The 20,452-nt window shown below is 38.1% G+C and overlaps 1 protein-coding gene across 3 annotated transcripts; it reads left to right on the top strand.

Moving 5' to 3' along the window:
• The first annotated feature begins 1,808 nt into the window (after window positions 1–1,808).
• snx18a (sorting nexin 18a) lies at window positions 1,809–20,042 on the top strand. 3 transcript variants are annotated; one of them, XR_013797059.1, is made up of 4 exons: window positions 1,809–3,919; window positions 4,054–4,110; window positions 4,740–4,894; window positions 5,167–5,598. XR_013797059.1 is itself a non-coding variant. In XM_079608789.1 (3 exons), the coding sequence occupies exons 1-2, from the start codon at window positions 2,458–2,460 to the stop codon at window positions 4,098–4,100; spliced, it is 1,509 nt and encodes a 502-aa protein (XP_079464915.1). In that variant the 5' UTR covers window positions 1,809–2,457; the 3' UTR covers window positions 4,101–4,110; window positions 4,342–5,043. The 3 variants fall into 3 exon arrangements, 2 of the variants coding, with proteins under 2 accessions (XP_079464915.1, XP_079464914.1); XM_079608789.1 differs by lacking the exon at window positions 5,167–5,598 and having other exon boundaries at window positions 4,342–5,043; XM_079608788.1 differs by lacking the exons at window positions 4,054–4,110; window positions 4,740–4,894; window positions 5,167–5,598 and adding an exon at window positions 17,452–20,042 and having other exon boundaries at window positions 1,813–3,919.
• The last annotated feature ends 410 nt before the right edge of the window (window positions 20,043–20,452 follow it).

The following is a 20,452-nucleotide window of genomic DNA, read 5'->3' as shown; positions in this document are numbered from 1 at the left end:
CGCTGTGCGAACATCGTACACCCGATCGCTTAGAAAAGATATAGCACACCTCTCCTCAATGAGCCGGTCGTTTTGACACCTCACTCAGGGGTCTGTGACAAACGGTGCGGGGCGAGTTTCGCGCCAAACTTTTGTGTGGAATAATAATAAGAAGAACTAGAACGTACATTTCCAGAAGAAAATGTGAATGGTGCTTGCAGTGGCAAAAAACACGACCCGGTTGCTAGAGTGTGGTACATGATTGCATACGAGCCAACAACCATATCTGTAAGATGTTCTGCTGCTGAGATATGGCTTATTCATGTTGTTCGGTTGGTTGCTAGGGTGTTCTGGGTGGTTGCTAGGTGGTTTCTAGGGTATTCTGGGTGGTTGCTAGGTGGTTGCTAGGGTGTTCTGGATGGTTGCTAGGCGGTTGCTAGGGTGTTCTGGGTGGTTGCTAGGCGGTTGCTAGGGTGTATTGGGTGGTTGCTAGGCGGTTGCTAGGGTGTTCTGGGTGGTTGTTAGGTGGTTGCTAGGGTGTTCAGGGTGGTTGCTAAGGTATTTTTGGTGGTTGCTATGGTGTTACTAGGTGGTTGGTAGTTTTCACAGATGGTTACTATGGGGTTAGGGCTAAGGTTAGGCACTCGGCCGCAGAGTATTTAAAATCTCTATTAAACGAGTGCATTATAATGAGTGCACGAGGCCTGCGGCCTCGTGCCTATGAGTGAGTTTTTATAGAGTATTTAAAATCTCTATTAAACGAGTGCATTATAATGAGTGCACGAGGCCTGCGGCCTCGTGCCTATAGCCTATGGTTGCTAGGGTGCTGTAACTGGTTGCTATGGTGTGGCTATGAATATTTTAGGCCATTCTAGGTGGTTGCTAGGTGGTTACTAGGCAGTTGCTAGGGTGTTCTGGGTGGTTGCTAGGCGGTTGCTAGGCAGTTGCTAGGGACTTCAGGGTGGTTGCTAGGGCTCCACAGATGGTTACTATGGGGTTAGGGCTAAGGTTAGAGTTTTTATAGAGTATTTAAAATCTCTATTAAACGAGTGCATTATAATGAGTGCACGAGGCCTGCGGCCTCGTGCCTATAGCCTATGGTTGCTAGGGTGCTGTAACTGGTTGCTATGGTGTGGCTATGAAGATTTTAGGCCATTACTTATTGGCTGCTGGATAATATAAATCCTCTGAGGGAGAGAGAGGGGGAGACATGCAGGGGTGTCAGCCCCTTTGTGTCTGTGTGTGTGAAAAATGACAGTTGGGATTTGAATTTCTGAAAATTCCGCAATGTTAAGTCAATGGGACTTTTTTGGCCGCTTTTTCGTCCGCTGTGCGAACATCGTACACCCGATCGCTTAGAAAAGATATAGCACACCTCTCCTCAATGAGCCGGTCGATTTGACACCTCACTCAGGGGTCTGTGACAAACGGTGCGGGGCGAGTTTCGCGCCGAACTTTTGTGTGGAAGAATAATAATTATTATAAGTATGGAGGAGAACACTAATGTTGCTTTGCCTATAGGCAAGCACCATTAAAAATAAGTATGCAAGAGAACACTAATGTTGCTTTGCCTATAGGCAAGCACCATTAATAAGTTTAAATAGGATTTCAGTAAATTGGCTTTCACAAGCCAACTTAATAATAGTTTTCTATTTTAATATACTTTAAAATATAATTTAATCCTGTGATGCAAAGCTGAATTTTCAGCATCATTACTCCAGTCTTCAGTTTCACATGATATAATATTATACACAGTAATAAATTAGTATATTTAATTAAAAGTGTCACACACACACACACACACGTGTGTGTGTGTGTGTGTGTTTGATCTTCACTGACATAGTCCAATTAATACGTCTTGAATTACAGCGTTAAAGTTAAACCTGCCTCCTGGTAGATTTAATTTAATCCTCAATTTTGTCCTAGAGTTGCTTGATCTAGTTTTTCTGGTAATTTAATGTAATATCCCACGTGATGGCGTAATTCTTGGAGAGAATCACTAAAACTGTTCATTGTATAGAACTGTTCAAAAGAGACGATTCCGGAAAATCAGAAGTCCTCACTATGTATTTGATTCGTGCTGCCTGGTGCTAAGCTCCGCCCTCGACTACCCGGACTGGTTATGCTCTCCTCGGCGCTGTTTAGGGTGAGTGAGTGTACACTGCGGTCGGTGTGGGACGGGCGCACAGCACAGCGACTGGGCTCTGGATGGTGAACTCCACGGATGAAGAAATTATTCTGTCCACCACTCTGGGAATTTTAAACACGACAACTGACAGTCACGCTATCATTTAAGCGGTGTGAGGAGGACTCTGGAGATAGATACAGTGTTTACGGTTCCCGCAGCTGACGCGCAAGTTGTTGTCAGTCTCGCAGCCGCAGGTCAGTGAGTGAGTGAGTTCGTTGTTGGACTTAGCTAGCTGATACGCTAGCCTTAAACGATTTTAAATTCATCGAAGCTTGGATATATTTTGTGTCATGGCTCTGCGAGCGAGAGCTCTGTATGACTTCAATTCAGAAAACCCAGGGGAGATATCAATGAAGGAGCACGAGATTGTAACTCTGTACAGCGAGCGGGACATTGAAGGCTGGCTGGAGGGGGCGAACAGTAGAGGGGATAGGGGGCTTCTCCCTGCGTCCTACGTCGAGGTATTGAGGAATGACACCGTCTCATCTTTTAACAACAACTCTCGATATACCAACATTCCCACTGGTGGTTTTGACTTCAAAAACCAGACTCAAGAGAGCTACAACAGTGCACCAGCAGCACCCAGCTTCACAGCCTACCCTGCTCTACCTCAACAACAACAACATCCAGGGACCCCAGCCAGTGATGATGATTGGGATGATGACTGGGATGATCACTCGTCCGTAGCTGATGAACCAGGGATTGTTGGTGGAGGATACAGGAATTATGAAGGCAATGGACCCTCTAGCTACAGCATCTCCACATCCTCCATGCCTAGAGGAGCACAGCAAGCCAAAGGTTCAGCCACGGTCAGCAGAAATCTGAACAGGTTCTCCACTTTTGTGAAGTCAGGCGGTGAAGCATTCGTCCTAGGGGAAGCATCCGGCTTTGTGAAGGATGGGGATAAAATTTGTGTGGTAATGGGTCAGTACGGTCCAGAGTGGCAGGAAAACCCTTACCCATTCACTTGCACTATTGATGATCCCACCAAGCAAACGAAATTCAAAGGCATGAAAAGTTACATTTCCTACAAGCTGACGGCGACCCACACGCAGAGTCAGGTCAACAGAAGATATAAGCATTTTGATTGGCTCTATGCACGGTTGGTGGAGAAATTTCCTGTCATTTCAGTGCCACACATACCTGAAAAACAAGCCACCGGTCGCTTTGAAGAAGACTTCATTTCTAAAAGGAGAAGAGGGCTGTTATGGTGGATGAATCATATGACCAGCCACCCTGTACTGGCCCGGTGTGATGTTTTCCAGCACTTCCTCACCTGCTCCAGCACGGACGAAAAGTCTTGGAAGCAAGGGAAGAGAAAAGCAGAGAAGGATGAGATGGTCGGTGCTAATTTCTTCCTCACCATCAGCACTCCAGCAGCCCCTCTTGACCTGCAAGACGTCGAAAACAGGACTGATGGATTCAAGGCCTTCTCCAAGAAAATGGATGACAGTGTGATCCAAGTCAACGCCACGCTTAACGAGTTTGCGAGGAAGCAGATAGCCGGGTTCAAGAAAGAGTATCAGAAAGTGGGACAGTCTTTTAAGTATCTAAGTCAAGCATTTGAGATGGACCAGCAGTCATACTCGGTCTGTTTGAACCAAGCAATCGCGTACACGGGAGAAGCCTACGAAGCTATTGGAGACTACTTTGTGGAGCAGCCTAAACAAGACGTGGACCCTGTGATGGATTTGTTAGCCCTGTACCAAGGACACCTTACCAACTACCCTGATATCATCCATGTTCAGAAAGGTAATCATTTACTCATTTATTTGTATCATCTTTGAAATATGCATGGAACTGTGTTCAGCTAGATCAGTGGGCATTGAAGATAACAGGGTCATTTGCTCTCAGAAGTTTTCTTGACTGATTCGTTTGCATTGAAGTGCCACAGATGAGTTCACTGGCTGTCCTGGTTTCATCTGACTGCTAAGTCACATGGGGTGAGCTGTTGCTGACGTGCGGTGTGTGTTTTTCCTGTGGTCTGTAAATCAGTTGACTATTGATAGAAACTATTGACGTACTGAATTGTTTGAAATGTTGACAGGCGAGTTTCAGTACACATGAATCATTCAGTCAATTGTTGTGCATTGATTTAATATTGTTACAGTGACACTTAACAGTTGATAATGTCCTTGATTGTGTATTATAAAACAAGTGTAATTTTATTTCAGATCAAAAGCATGTATGCATATACTTCACTTTTCATCTGGAATCATGATGAGACTCGTTTATCATTTTCATCATGATGCTCCAGAATGCAAATAAGACCCTCAGAGGATGTGGGAAGTGCAGCAATCACACCTTCAGCTGTTTGATTAACTGCTTGAATGTTTATGACGCTCATTAACATTTGCAGATACATGTGAGACTTTAGGCTCTCAAATTCTAGGTTGAGATAATTTTTTAGATAGACTCCCTTTTTTTTATGGAGCCTCTAGCCTTATAATGTAGGTCTCGCATAGCTTGCAATGATCACTTAACATGAATTTTTCAATGAAGACTTTTAGTTTAAGTCAGAATTGCTTGTAATATTTATTTTTTGTACTGTGTTCTCTAAATTTCATTGCAGTTACATCATGTTATGCAAAGTGTAGTCATCATGATTTAAATGAAACGGCCGAACCCAGAGGCAAGACTTCATTTCGAAATTACTAAAAAGGATCATATATGCAACACAGTTCAAAAGTTTAGGACCAGTAAGAAATGAATACATTTATTCAGCAAGTAAGTGTGCTTTAAATTGGTCAAAAGTGACAGTAAAGACATTTATAATCAATGTTCTTTTTTTTTACTTTCTATTCATCAAAGAAGCCTGAAAAAAATGTATCACAGTTTTCAAACGAATAATAAACAGCACGGCTGTTTTCAACACTGATAAGAAATGTTACTTGAGCAACAAATTAGCATATTATAATGATTTCTCTGAAGGATCATGTGACACTGAAGACTGGAGTAATGTCTGGGGCATTTATACACATTGTCTTGTATGTTTTCAGAGAATGACTTGACGGATAGGCAACAGTGAATTTTACAAGCTGTTTCAACAGTCCACATTTATGTGGCTTCTCGTAACCACAACATGAACAAATAGACTTTGTTAAAGCCCATAGAGATTGTCTATGAGCTGAGCTTCTGGGTAGCAGTGTACATTCATATGTCTGTCATGTCCTTATGGTAAAGTATAGCTAATGTTTTGATCTTGTTGTTCACAACAAAATTTAAAAAGTAGCCTAAATTTAGATTTTTATAACTGTTGAATGTGTAAACCAGATGTTTAATGAGGTACAGACTGGTGCTGCAGACACACCACTGTCACTCTATTGTGCTTTGGAAAAATTGAAATGCTGTGTCGTACTTCCAGCAGAGAGGCCTCAGTCTGTGACCCATCCAGCCGACTGTCTGGTCACCTGCATCTGGCTGAAGCACATATGCCATTCCTGAGCACTTGCCAAAGGTGTAATATATATTTAGTAATAATAAATTTATAATAAATTCTTATTGTCATTGTCACCATATAATTTTAGCATGGTAGAAACAGCATTATTATAGGTGTAAGAGTGCTGTGAGAAATGTCTTCTTTTCTGCTTTCTGTGGTTTTGCCCACAATATCACAGTTAACTTTTGCAACTGTGAGCAACTAGCATAAGATGGAACATCTACGGGTTCTTTTGAAGAAACGATCATCTCGACTTTGAATGAGTCAGTAGAAAACTATCAGCAAAGCTTTCCACTTTCCATCACCACTGTGACAGAGTAAATACTGACATGTTCTCTTCTCCGATTGCAATATCTGATGGCAAACAAAAAGAGACATTCATAAGAGTAGGGGGGCCATATTATAACCACTTCCTGTCTCACAATCTCCTCATAGACATTTAGACATCTATCTTTCATCAGAAATAATGAGGTCAAAGATGCATTTTGTCAGTTTAGTTGTTAAATTTTCATCATATTGTCATTTGCCATCTGTTTACCTACTCAGATTTTATCACCCTTTTAATAGTTTTCAAGGTGATCTGAAAATCAATCGATACCATAAAAAACCTCAGAAAAGATGCCTAAAATATTCGACAACCAACTAAACCACAACATCTCAGTAGACAGCAGATGCAAGCTTATGATTTGCATTCACCTGTGTAATTCAACATAATGCATTTGCTGTTTTCTTTTTATTTCTTTTTTGTTTTTTTGTAAGATGATCAAATTTCAAGGCTATCATAATGTCCACAGGGATAAATGAAAGGTCTGCTGTGTTTTTGATAAAATACACATGAGCACAGCATGTATTGATTTGTGTCACTATAGCCCCCATTAGCGATGGAAGTGAAGAGCCATTAGTGAACATACTGACGTTGGTATAAATGGGACCTTTTTTTTTCATCGCTTCTCTGTGATGTGCATTGAAACATGTTGAAGTATATGTGGTTCTTTTGACAATGAGAGGAAATAATGACTCAAATGTGATGTGGTTAGCTGGGGAAGTGTGCGCTGTGCTTAAACCCTAAAAGTCTTTCATCTACTTGACACATTTCCAGTATTTATTGTGTTAGAGACATGTCTTGCGTTATCTAGTCATTCGAGCAGAAGTCTGAAAAACCTCTTGTATAGTTCAACTTACGTTTTCTCTCTCCTGTGAATGAGATGTCTTGTAGTGTGCTATATTCCAAGTCTTCTGAAGCCAAAATATAGATTAGAGAAGGGCTGTGCGCATTCAATCTGCACAACATTTCCCTCCCATCACAGACAAGTGTGTTTTGAATGTATCTTCCAAAACTCAATTATTTTAGGTTGAAGTTGTTTAAGTGTTTGTTTGATACACCTTGTGACCTGTGTACAAGCATAATTTGGGCAGTCTAATCGAGTTTTCCTCAGATAATTTTCTTAAAACTGAAAATGATGTCATTATCTACCCACCCTTTTTTTCTGTGGAGCACAAAAAGAGTAATTGTCTACCTCTTTTTCATACTACAAAAATTCATGGTGAGCACGCACGAGTCAAAATTATCTCTAAATACGGTACTTATTCGGTACTTGGCTCACCAAGGCTGCATTTATTTGATCAGGAACCTAGTAAAACAGTAATATTATTACAATTTACTATAACTATTTTCTATTTGAATATATTTTAAAATGTAGGCTAATTTATTCCTGTGATGGCAAAGCTGATGGCAAAGCTGTCACATGATCCTTCAGCAATCATTCTAATATGCTGGTTTGATGCTCAATAATAATTTCCTGTTCTCATTGTTGAAAACAGCTGTGCTGCTTTTTATTTTTGTTAAAATCAAGATAGTTATTTTTTTATTTTGATGAAAGTTCAAAAGAACCGTTTTTATTTGAAATTGTAACAATTTAAAAGTATTTTCTGTCACTTTTGATACATTTAAAGGGGTCATGAGCTGAGAAATCAAATTTTCCTTGAGGTTTTGACATATAAGAGGTCATCATCATCATCATATTATAAGAATATCCTGAAAGTTTCAGAACTGAAAACTTCCTTTTTAGTCCAAAATCAGCTTTTATTGTTAGCAGGCCCAGCGAATGACTCGTCCTGGACTGTGCCTCTTTATGACGTAATAAGGTAGTGAATGACCGCCTCTGCAGAAGAAAATTAACTTTGGCCCCGCCCACTGGCGTTAGTGAGATGAGGATGAGAGAAGCGCACAGGGTCACTCACTGGCCTAAAAATAGTTTATACCTTCCAAAGGATCCTAATGCTAGGAATGTGGATGTTTATTTTCAACAATGTGAATGTCTCAGTTGAACATTATTTATTCGTATTTGGTATTTTACTGGATTCTTTGGTAAATCAGTCCACAAACTCACTGCAGGCTTTTACGATAAGATTGGCACAACATGTAAGTAACCGTGTTAATTCGAATGCCTGATCTGTGACCGATGATCTGATGATTCATGTAGCTACAGTCAGATGTTCTTTGTCCTGTCCGTAAATCAAACCAGTGACTAAACGGTCAACTTCACATTATTTCTTAGTAGCGTGTAAATAATCTGTAATTTAAACTGATTGACGTTTATAGAAAGCGATCAAAGAACTCTCCGTTTGCAATGGCTGTAGTAGCTGTCAATCAAACAGCACGTGTTTATCACTGTTCTGGACTCGCGCCAAAACTCCCGTAATCAACGAATCTCTTTACATTGTGTTTGCACTGTTAGTTATGATGAAAGCATTCGTTAGTGTGCAGAAATCGAGTTGCAATGACGAGATCGCTGCATACATGTCTGTGATCGGCTACACTGCTCATCACTTCAACCTTTCATGCCACGATATAAATATTATAATGCCATAGATCTAATTGTAATGCTATAATTATCACTTTTCATGAGACGTTAACATTAAGAGCTGTAATAGTAAAACGTGCTAAAAGTTTACAGAGTTAAACATGTTTCATATGCAAAGCTTTTAGCCAATCACAGCAGTGGGCGTTTACATTGAAGTCTCACACAGACACGCCTCTTCAAACAGATGCCTTTTATTTCTAAATTATGAAAATGTTTGAAGTAAAAATCATTTTAATTTAACAATTAACCGTTAATCATTTCACAAACATTATAAGTGCATCCCATGAAACATTATGAAACAATAAAACAATGCAGTTCATGACTCATCCTTGCTAAATAAAAGTATTAATTTTAGATTAAAATGTTTGATTGTATTATTATTTGTTAAAAAATTTGACATTCTGCTTAATATCTTCTTTTGTTTCACTGAAGGAAGAAAAAATGCAGGGTTGGGATTGGGAATTGCATGAGGTTGAGTAACTGATGGCAAAATATGAATGTTTGAGTGAATGATCTCTTTAATCCGTCAGTCATGACCGAAAGTGCCTAATTGCTACTTTAAGTCTTCACTGTCACTGCTGTTTATCAGGGAAGATGATTATTAGAGTCATAAAATTCAGCCACCATTAGAAGACACAGCAGCTTCTGAAATGGGCTGAAAGCTGAAATTCATTGGTCTCCATTTAGGTGCTGAAGTACTAGCAAATGTCTTGTAATTCACAGCGGGTGACTTTAGTATATTCCTTAATGCCCATGAATCTAATGGTGCCGTTCCAAAGCAAATTGGACTTTCTCTCACATTGTCACTTTTGCCTGTGATCTGCATTTGCCTTTTCATTTGTTTAAAAAGCCAAATCATTTGATCTGCCAACCTATGTTATCATCAGATCATCAGTCCCATGCAAAAAGTCATGATCCAGATCTGTGTAATATGTTCGAGGGTGTCAGAAGGGGACTTGTGTTCTCTAGTTGCAGTTCACTGGCAGGACTGCATGTGTTGTGTAATAGGATATTACGTAATGCCTGAAGAGGTTCTGCAGCAGCAAGCTTTATAGGGGCTCAGTTGAGCGCAGATTCCCACGTGTGTCTCCGCCTTTCTCAGACCATTTTCGTACAAATGGTTTGCCCTATGTTGTTTTCTAATGTTTAATACTCTCTTTGTTTGATGTTCGATAGCTTCGAAAATGCGCAGTGATGTCTGGAATCAGATAAAGTAGATGAAAATACATTTAAGTGGAAGTTGTGTAGCACCAATCTGCCATATACATAAAATTATAATGAGAACACTATAGAATGTAGTGAATTCTTTATGCTTTAGTTGCCTGTGTTTCAGCACGTTGTTACGGAGAGAGCGCATCCACAACGGGAGTAACACTTTCTGGCTAGCACTCAACTAGTTCAAGTTCGCTTGCATTTGTGTCCTTTTGTGCCGATACAAGTTGTAATGTTACGTTTATGTTATGTATCTAGAACATCTGATTAATCTCATATAGATGCAATCATATAACGGGCTTCAGTTTACTGGTGTTCATTCAATCTTCAGCTTCACCTCATGCAGCTGCTATTCCTTTTCCATTTTCATTCAGTTTCATCCATTTTCATTTCAGTTTCATTCACTTTATTGTTGGAATCTCTTCTAAAAAAATGTCTTGCATCCCACAGTGTCTACTGTCTCACATCACTTTAAATTATTAACACAATACAATTAACACCACTTGATACAAAAACCACATATAAGTATGTAAATACACTAGCTAGCTGCAGTGCATCAATTTAGTCCTAATCCTGAGGCCCCTAGAACCTCAATCCTGATTTGTTAATTTACATTTAATCATTTAGCAGATGCTTTTATCCAAAGCGACTTACAAATGAGAGCAATAGAAGCAATTAAACTAACAAAAGGAGTTTTTCCCAGTTTATTCTAAGGCAGTATACATAATCTTTTTTTAAATAGACATAGAGGAGAAGAGAAAAGAAAAGAAAGTGTTAGTATTAATGAATTACATTTACATTTTACATTTATTCATTTAGCTGACGCTTTTATCCAAAGCGACTTACAATTCACCTTTGGCTAAGCCCCGCCCCCCTTAGTTACTGTTGCTACCTCCGACAACTTCATCTGGGCTCTGGTTTGGTATCAACATGGCTTATGCTGTGACGGCTCTTCCTGCTGAAATTTTATCAAACTTTTATAAAGCAGCAAATAAAGTGTCCGATAGAAGTAGGCAAAAGTGTCTGCAGTATGCGTTTGAAGGCTTTATTCAAGACATACGGTGAAACGCAAGCAGCAACAAGGCATCCAAATAGAGGCAAACGCATAACGGTCACAGTCAAAAAATGAACCACCGAATATCCTAATCGAGACGGAGGCTGTGACTAACAATATCAGGAGAAACACTGTTCATACAAAGCTAGGTAGGTCTCTATTCACTTCTATAATCGTTATTATTTACAAAGCAAGCGGATTACGCGAGTATAAAGTTGTATTTATTAGCAGCGTGTGCTAGCGTATCAACAATTAGGGCAGAGAACCGAAATCATAACCTAAACAGCATAAAACTGTCTAACTAGTATAACTTAACTTCACACACAGTAAGGTTAAAAGGTAAATGTATCTTAGAGCAAAGGTGAGCTTGTTGATCCTTGAGGGGTTTCGCTGACTGAGGACGTCCACACAGTTTAATCCAAAGACGACACTTGTCAGTATTTAACTTCGGTTTTGGGAAGGGGAAAAAACGGACACCCCCTCCAACCTCTCTGGGAAACGCGTATCTGTGTTACAAATGCCCCAGGCACAACGTTTAACCATATTTTTTATAAAATGACGACGTAATAGCCTGCCGAGACCCAAAATATGAGCCGCCTGCGTTGAAGTCAATGGAGCGCCGTGAAAAAGTGTCGGACCTCGTTCTTGGCTGCGCTGTGATTGGTCAATCTACATTCTAGGGCGTGGCTTAGCCAAAGGCGAATTGCTATATATCAGAGGTCGCACGCCTCTGGAGCAACTAGGGGTTAAGTGTCTTGCTCAGGGACACATTGGTGTCTCACAGTGGATTCGAACCCGGGTCTCTCACACCAAAGGCAAGTGTCTTATCCATTGCGCCATCACCACCCAAATTAAGTGTTGCCGAAAAAGAATGATCATTCTAGCATATTCTACTCTAATGGATGTTTCTTTTTCAAAAACATGCATTATTGATAATCTAGCAGTGGTATTTTTCATATTTTCATATTTTGATAGACATGTTTGCGTGTCCTTTTTTTTTTTTACATTATCAGCATGTTGGACGCGTACGCTCCCTGTATGTTTACAGCATTAGTTAAGAGATTAACTGCTGTACCTGATATTTATCCAAATTAATCGATATTGAATCAAGATCAGAATAAAATCACTAGCTTTTGTCATTATACCATGTAAACATTGTTTTTTGTCACTAAACTTTATGGATCAAATCACAATGACAACCCACAGCTGAACTCAAAAGTTAGCAGCCCTGTTTATTAGGCTGCTGTCAGTTTTATGACCTCATGCACAGATCATCACCACTCGCAGTGTTTTTCAGCTTCTGCTGTCTCACTATATGAGAACATGAATGCATTTCATGTTCATCAGCATTTTGCAGTTTCATTTAAGAAAAACTATCGTCATATCATTAGCACACGGAAACTCAAAGGTTTTGTAGGCTATTACTGTTGTACAGTAGAATTTAGATATCTCAATTTAATAATAATACTAACACTAATAATAATGAATTATCAAAAACATATTTTTTAAGGAATAATCACTCTTTTTCTTATTTTTAACAGTATAAAAACTCAGTTGTTCTGCATATTGTTTGACAAAAAAAGTATAATTTCATATAAAAGATCAATTAAATAAATGGTTTATGTCTTCATTTGATTACTAAAAAGAATTCACTACAAAACATTTCATAGAATTCTTTTATTATTTTTATTACTAAAATGGTTGTTTTTATTAATATTCAAGCATCACAGACAATGGCATACAGCGACCAAGGCATCTCTGGCATAATGGCAATAACACTTCTCTAAATGACTTATTCTTTACAGTTATTGAGGTAAATATGCCTAAAGTACCGAAAAAAGGTGTTCGTAACCCTGTTCGTAATGCGATCTTCCAGCGAAACTTCTCTTTGTTAAAGCATGCTGAATTTTTCCAATTATTTAGTCACTTAAATTTCGCCCCCCACAATGGACTGCGAGCTCGTAATACTGTAATGTTTGGATGTAACCCTGACATCTCAAAACCCAATCAACCTCTGATGAATAGATCCAAGTTCTGTCTTACACTTTTTTTTTTTTTTTTTTCAATAATCCGCTACACTTGGATGTACATCACAATACGACCAAAAAGATCTGTCTCTACTTCTGTTTCATTGCAATTTTTAAGCAGTGTTAATTTTCGAAAATGTAATGTTTAGTTGTGTCCTGTTTCTCACAGTTCCGGTTCTGTGTAAATACTCATTGCTGTGTAAATACGGATTTAAAACACTTTCTGTTGTATAGCCTGTATGTCAGGAAATGTCAAAGGGAACAAACTTTGTCCGTAGTAAAAACAACACAGTCCAATGTAAATAATGTCTGCAAGTGAGTGTAATACTGAGACTCAGTCAGCTGATGGAAAAATTTTTAAACAAAAATAAGCGAATGCATTACGTTCTATTCAAAGTAACGGTAACATAATTAGTGATGAGGTTGTAACGGTTCACATTTAAAAGCAACGTCGTTCCCCAACACGGGCTGTCTGAAATCTGTCTCACTTGCCTGCTGTTTTTCATCAGTGACCTGCATCTTGTCTTCCTTGAATGCACTTAGTCTTTTTCTTGTGTGCTCTTTTGAACTGCATTTGTGAGAGTCGGTGTGTTCGTGGGAGCGTGTGTGTGTGTTTGAGGAATTTCGGGGATCTGGGTTACTCTCAAGCAAAAGCTTCTTTGGCCAGAAGGCAGATAGTGTGGAGTTTGGGGGGATGGGACGTTTGGGAATGTCTTGCATGTTTCTCCTCACGAAGAGGGAAGTCAGCCATCTGTGCTCAATACTTCACTGATACACTCAAGGCTTTCAGAGAGAGGATATTAATGTCATGAGATCTGAACTAAAACACCTTGTCACAGACTCTATACCTTTATTTGTGCTGCATTTGAGACAAGCTTGAACTGGAAAAATGTTTGCGGAATCTGTTAATTGTCTTAAAGATGTCACTCGGTTTTATATTTTGTCTTTTTTTGTGTGCAATTTCACAGTTTTCTTTTGTATTTTTGATTATTATTTTATTTAGCCCCACACAGATTGTTATATGCACCTTATATACAAAACACTACAGTATATCCTCCTGGGACCCAGGATTAGACTTTTGTCCACTGTAGTGGACATTATATTTTTTTGTGAATTTCTCTGACATCATACAGGTCACATGTCACAACCTGGGTGTCCTGTAAAGAGCACATTCAGGGCTTTTCAGAGATACCAAATGTTTGGAGATATCACCATGAAAACAACTAATCTTTGGTCTTTAAAAATGCCTGACATTGATTTAGTGATCAAATGTAGCACTCTTATGGAAATATGATAATATATTGTAATTATAATTTAAATCAGACTACTTTTCAAATTGTATTTCATAAACCAACATCTCAGGAAAACGTTATGGGGTTTCAAAAATAAAAAAAGACTTTCTGTTACAGAACAGGGCATTGATTTCATACATGTCCACTGTATAGAGGACATCAGGACGTAAATCATGTTTATCAGGCATTTTGGGAGACACAACAAGTGAATATGGAAATAAATTATACATCAATATTCCTATGAAATATTATTATAAAATGTTGCTAATTATTACACATCTTTTTTCATTAAATGTTGCTCCAAGAACACATTAATGTGCACATTAGATATATGTGTAGATACATTCCATTGAATGGGAATATTAATTCATGGCCATTTTACCCACATTGCATTAAGTAAAATGGTGTATCAATTCATTCCGTTATATATTTCATAACATAGTTAAGAATCATCTTTATACAAATGTTAGTTGAAATAAATCCTGAAACCCCAAAATGTATTGGTGATTGAAAAAAGAATCTCATTGTTTTTGCCTATACATATTGATCATGTCATTTTATTTTTTAAACAACTGAGTCCTGGTGTCCACTACAGAGGACATACCATAACATATGAATAAAATATCATTTCTCAAAAATATTTTTTTGTCATTTGTTTCTTATGCTCTATACAATGTGATGACATGAAGAAAAAAAAACTAAATTCGAAAAATATTTTTTTTCTGGGTCTCAGAATATCACAAAACTGAACCTCTATAAGATAAACCTTTATAATTACCTTGAAAGTTCTTATTCAAAGTTTTTATTTTTCAAATGCACAACGATTCCTGGTGCACTTAGCAATAAATTGTACCTGCTATCAGCGTTTATGGTTCAGCTGCACTGACTGGATGCAGTTCCTGAGCAGTTACCTTGTTTGACTCTTAGTGTTTATTCCTATTGTATAATGCACATTTATAGTTTCGATTCAGTCTTAATCTTTTTTGGTAAACTCTCATTTTTATTATCTCTAGTTATTGTCTATTTTTACATTTTTACCACACACTACCGTTTAAAAGTTCAGAGGAGTCAGTACGATTTTTTAAAAAGGTTTTTGAAAGAAGCATCCTATGCTCACCAAGGCTGCATTTATATCATCAAAAATACAGTAAAAATACTTCCTTGCAGTTAGAAGTTAATTTACTTCGTCCTAAGGTGGAAGATGCTGTGTTATGACTATGACTGTTATTATGTCAAGTTACTCGATGTGACACTTAATAGAGTTCATTCTTGTTTCCTGTCATTGTAATATGAATCAGGTTGCTGGGGAAAGCAACGTCTTTGACGTTCACTGACATTGTTGAAAGTTTTATTATAGTAGTCAGTTGATTGGTCAATCGTGGCATTCTGCTGTCAAATATTTTTGGAATGAAATCGGCAATCTGCATAGCTGAGCTTGTTTTTACATCTCTTGTATCATATCTCTCTTTCAATATTTCATGATTTTTTTTTTTATGGTAATGTGACCTTATCACCCTGTCTAGGTTTGATATGATGAAATGATTAACTGTGTGACTGTCACTGTACATTCTTATATATGCTAGTGATGATCCCTTCCTTTTTTTTCCTGAACATTTTTCCCCCCGTCATTTCCACAAAGATAAAAGCAGCCCTGTCTATCGCTGACAAAGATAAAATTTTACCAATTTGGCACAACCATACAGACTACAGAGGAAAACATGTGATTTTACTGCATTTTAACTTCCATATTCTAAGAGCTTGCAAGACTTTTGCAACAATGGCCGAGCTGCACGCAGCTGCCACATATCTCATTACTCATTCACTTTACTTCCTCTTAGACAAAAGCTCCAGAACAAAAGATAATCAACATTCATTTCATTACAAATAAATAAGATTTTAAATAAGATAAAAAGACATGTTACCAAATTACATTTATTTTATATTAAACATTGCAACATACATTTATCATTCAGTTTAGGGCTTTTGAGTTTGAGTAAGTGAAATGTATAGCCTAATTAATATGTATATGGATACTATATAAATAAAATAAATATTTATTATACGCATGTATATTAAATGAAAATATGGTAACATTAGACTATATTTATTTGTAATAGTAGATTATGGCATCAAACCTTAAGCTCATTGCAGGGTGTTATTAATTAATGCATTTTGTGAAGTGAACTTTAACAGATATCCCATCCTCAGGGAGTAGGGAGCATTGAACACTGTGTAGGGACCCTGTCAGTCGGGACGCGCCCCAGGTCATGGCGCTCTCTGCTAAAGAGCAGATGATCTGAATCGTTAACTCCAACTCTCCCGCCATATCTAGCTTTCAAATGAATCACGAGTATTCGTCACTCTGGGTTACATGACCATAAAATATTAAATAACTTCCTTGAAGTCTCTAACAGACTTTTGGAAGGGCCCTTCGTGAAGGGATTCAGTTGTTCACTTTCATTTGGACTGGAATTGGGAACCACTGGTCTAAAGAAGTGCTTCTCAAACCTGTCCTGGGGACCCCCACCACTGCACTGTCTCCCTCATCTAACACACCTGATTCATCTCACCAGCTCATTAGTCACAGACTACAAGACTTGAATTGGGTGAGGGAGACATCGAAAATGTGCTTTGGTGGGGGTCCCCAGGACAGGTTCGAGAAGCACTGGTCTAAAGCAAAGACATAGCCTAGCCCAAATTCACAAGCAATTGTGAAGTAAACAAACTATGAATAATCAGCAAATTTCAAGCAATAGGGCAAATAAACACACAATAGATCAAAGTTAAATATTGTGTTTAAGTTTTTCAGGTAGGTCTGTTCAAGAAAGAAATGCAACAAAAAATAAATAAAGTCATCAAATATATATATATATATATATATAAACTGCATAGTCTTCAATGTGCTGCTGTCACTTTAATAAGACCGTATGCAGAGATCCAGTATACTGACACATGTATTTTATACTGATAAGTTTGATTTAGTCTCAACAGACTGTTTACGTGAACAAGGCAGCATTTTGGCACATAAGTGTGTGTTTTTGACATTTCAAATGCAATAAGCCACACAAGAGAACTTCATTTGAGTTCTCACACACACTGAGGCTGGCGTTGGCATACCAGTACCGGATTCAGTTTTCTGAATTTTATATAATAAAAGTGACATCCTGGTCATGCCATATTGCTCTTTTCAAAACATGTTTTACAACAGCCCGTTCATGCAGAAGAACAGACGAGTAAAGCTGCTTTGAAACAATCTCCATTGTTAAAAGCACTATATAAATGAAGATGACTTGGCTTGACTGACGAGTCTAACCTGTTGAGCTATTCGTCATAGCGTCTCTCTTGACTGAATCCGAGTCAATATTTAGTCTCATCCTGGTTCTGCTTTCTCCACAGGTGCTCTGACGAAGGTGAAGGAAAGCCAGAAGCACGTGGAGGAAGGGAAGATGGAAAGCCTGCAGGCAGACGGCATCAGGGAACGCTGCAACATCATCTCTTTCGCCACGCTGGCTGAGATCCAGTACTTCCACCAGACTCGAGTGCGGGACTTCAAGTCCCAGATGCAGCATTACCTCCAGCAGCAGATCAGCTTCTTCCAGAAGATCACAGGCAAGCTAGAGGAGGCGCTTCAGAAGTATGACAATGCCTAAATGAACCACGTTTCAATTGGACTGACAGAGCTTTACCTTGCCCGGTAGAGAGCCTGGTGAGGGGTAGCCAGCCCCTAGCAATATATGGCAAACTCTTGGAAATTAATCAAACTAAAATGTATGAAATCTATCCCCATACAATGAGTGTCCATCAGAAGGAACTGAAACTTTTTGGGGAAAGTATTTAGTGAGATGGCGATAATAAACGTCTAGTCTGGACTGTGTTTTCCTATGTGAAACTGATGAGGAGGACAGAGACACGCAAGACATAGTCACTGAGAACATGGAATATCTTTGATCCTGCTACTAATGTCATATTTTAAACAGTGTTCTTCACACAGACGAATGAAATATTAATATGACTTGAGGGGCTCGTGTGGCTCCTCTCTGCAACATTTGAAACACTCGAGACCCTCTTAGCCATTCTTAGATGTTTACAGACCTTACAGAGCCGCTGTCATCACTGTTGTGCCTTTCGATCTCGTCTTGTTGGTATTTTTATAATTTCTTAAAAATAACTATATATTATTCTTATTCTGAAATTTGTTTTTACAAGGTTTGATGTTATTATCTTAATTATGTTATCTTAAAAGTCACCCCTGCTTAAAATGGCAGGACAGAGGAGTAGATGGCTCATGTTTTGAGATAAGTGTGGGAGTAGCTTGTCACAATGCTCTAATTTGATATCCCGTCTGATTTATTTCTCCCACTCCCCGAGATATTTTGGGTCCAATGCAGAACAGAATGTGCATTTGGGGGAAAACCGTAGTCATAGACAATTGAGCAGGCAAGGCACCTAAAAAATTTTTTCCCAAATGTGATGTAAACCGGAACCACAGCACACTCAGGATAGCATGAGTTCATTTTGGACACTTCTGCCTACCATTTTTTTTTTTTTTTGTCTTATGGCATTTCTCAAAACTTATAGTCAGAGAATCCACATTATTTTCTACAGATTTCTACCACACCTAGATGTTCTGAAATATTAAAGAAGATTCCAAATAAATTGTTCACCTAACTGCTTGTTGCATTGTATATATTTTGTAGCGCATGTATTTTGAGTAGGCACATTCAAACACCCCATTGAACATATTTTGATCTGCTGAAAGTAGTTATAAATAATCAATGGCAACAAGATGTCTGTTTGCTGTTACTTGTCTTGATCATATCCTGTGCAGGCATAGTGAAAAAGAGAACAGATGGAAATAGAAACACCAAACGGTTTTCTTAAAAGGACTGCACGATATTGAAGTAAAATGCAATAAATTGTTAAATTATTCGATATGCGATACAAAACTGCTTTAAGTGTGTAAAATCAACTTGAATTATATTTATATATATTTAAAAAATGATATAACCAATAAATGTTTCATGTTCTTTCCATGAAAAGCATCACTACAACTTCAACTACAACTGAACATCAGCAATTTAGCATTACATAAAAACAAATCACAAATTCAAAATGTAATTTTAACATCAATGTAAACAAACAAAAAAAATCTATTTAAATACCAGCAACTCTTTGCTCAAAATTGGTAATATACAGTTATATCAACCTGAATCCTTTACATCAAGAACATCCAGGTAAACGAAAACGCATAACTAAACTAGGGGTAGACGATTTGTTATTTGTGTGTTTTTTTTTTTTTTTATCTTAGTTATTAAAAATAAGAACAATAGGACAAATACAATAAAACAAAGATATAAATGAAATAAACGGTGCTTTAATTATTTCAGGTAGGCCGACATTAGATTATTACATTAGTAAGAAACAATACAGCAAATGTAAAAATAATTCACTGCAGTCTTCAAATGAATTAAATATACACTGATTCATACTAAAGCTATAAAATGCATTCATTTCTTTTTTTCTTTTGTTGTTCGACAGACAGCAGTAGGTATACTGTATTAGGCTTCTGTCACTTTTAGAACTAATGCACAGATCCTATTGACACACATCTGATTTCTTTCCCATTTGTTTTTCACTTAATACATAGAGAGAGACTGTGTTTGCATGATTACTCGCTTAGACAGGCATTATGACATAACTGTGACCATTCAACTGCAATAAGCCGCAAAAGAGAACTGAATTTGCAACCACGCGCTGTCTGAGAGGCGGATTTCTGGAGATGGTCCTCACTGCAGAACACGAAATCCAGGGGGAGGATTTGGATCCAGATCCAACTCCTCCCACCTTACATATACCTAAACCTACCCATCTCCACCCCCTGATCCCTAAACCCATCCATAAACCTACCAATCTCCAACCCCTGATCCCTAAACCTACCCATCTCAACCCCCTGATCCCTAAACCCATCCCTAAACCATACCAATCTCCCCCCCTTAGATCTGGATCCAACTCGGATCTCGTGTACTGCAGTGAGGTGCTACTGGATTTCTGTGCGAGCGCTTCGGGTGCGCTTTAGTTTTGACCTAAAATTACTTTAAGCAACTTTTTTAAGTGGCCTATTAAAATATTTTAATAATTCAGATATCCCATATGCATATTGCGATATTTCGATATATCGTGCAGCCCTAGTTCATTTTCATTCTTTACATTTGTTGTTTTCTTTATCCCTGGTTTGTTCAGCAACCAATATTGATGCAGTTTTAGTACAACTAAAAGTGTTATGCTGAAGGGAAGAGCAAATCTTTTAAGCGTCTTGTTACTAGTGTTAAAGCATGAGAAATGTAAAAGTGGATGCAGATGTTTAGTTGTCAACACTTGTGAAATATATCAACCCTAT

This window comes from Phoxinus phoxinus (genome assembly GCF_949152265.1).
Source record: "Phoxinus phoxinus genome assembly, chromosome: 3".
Classification (NCBI taxonomy): Eukaryota; Metazoa; Chordata; class Actinopteri; order Cypriniformes; family Leuciscidae; genus Phoxinus; species Phoxinus phoxinus.
Note: the sequence above shows the minus strand (reverse complement) of the source record. Positions and strands in the feature narration are given on the sequence as shown.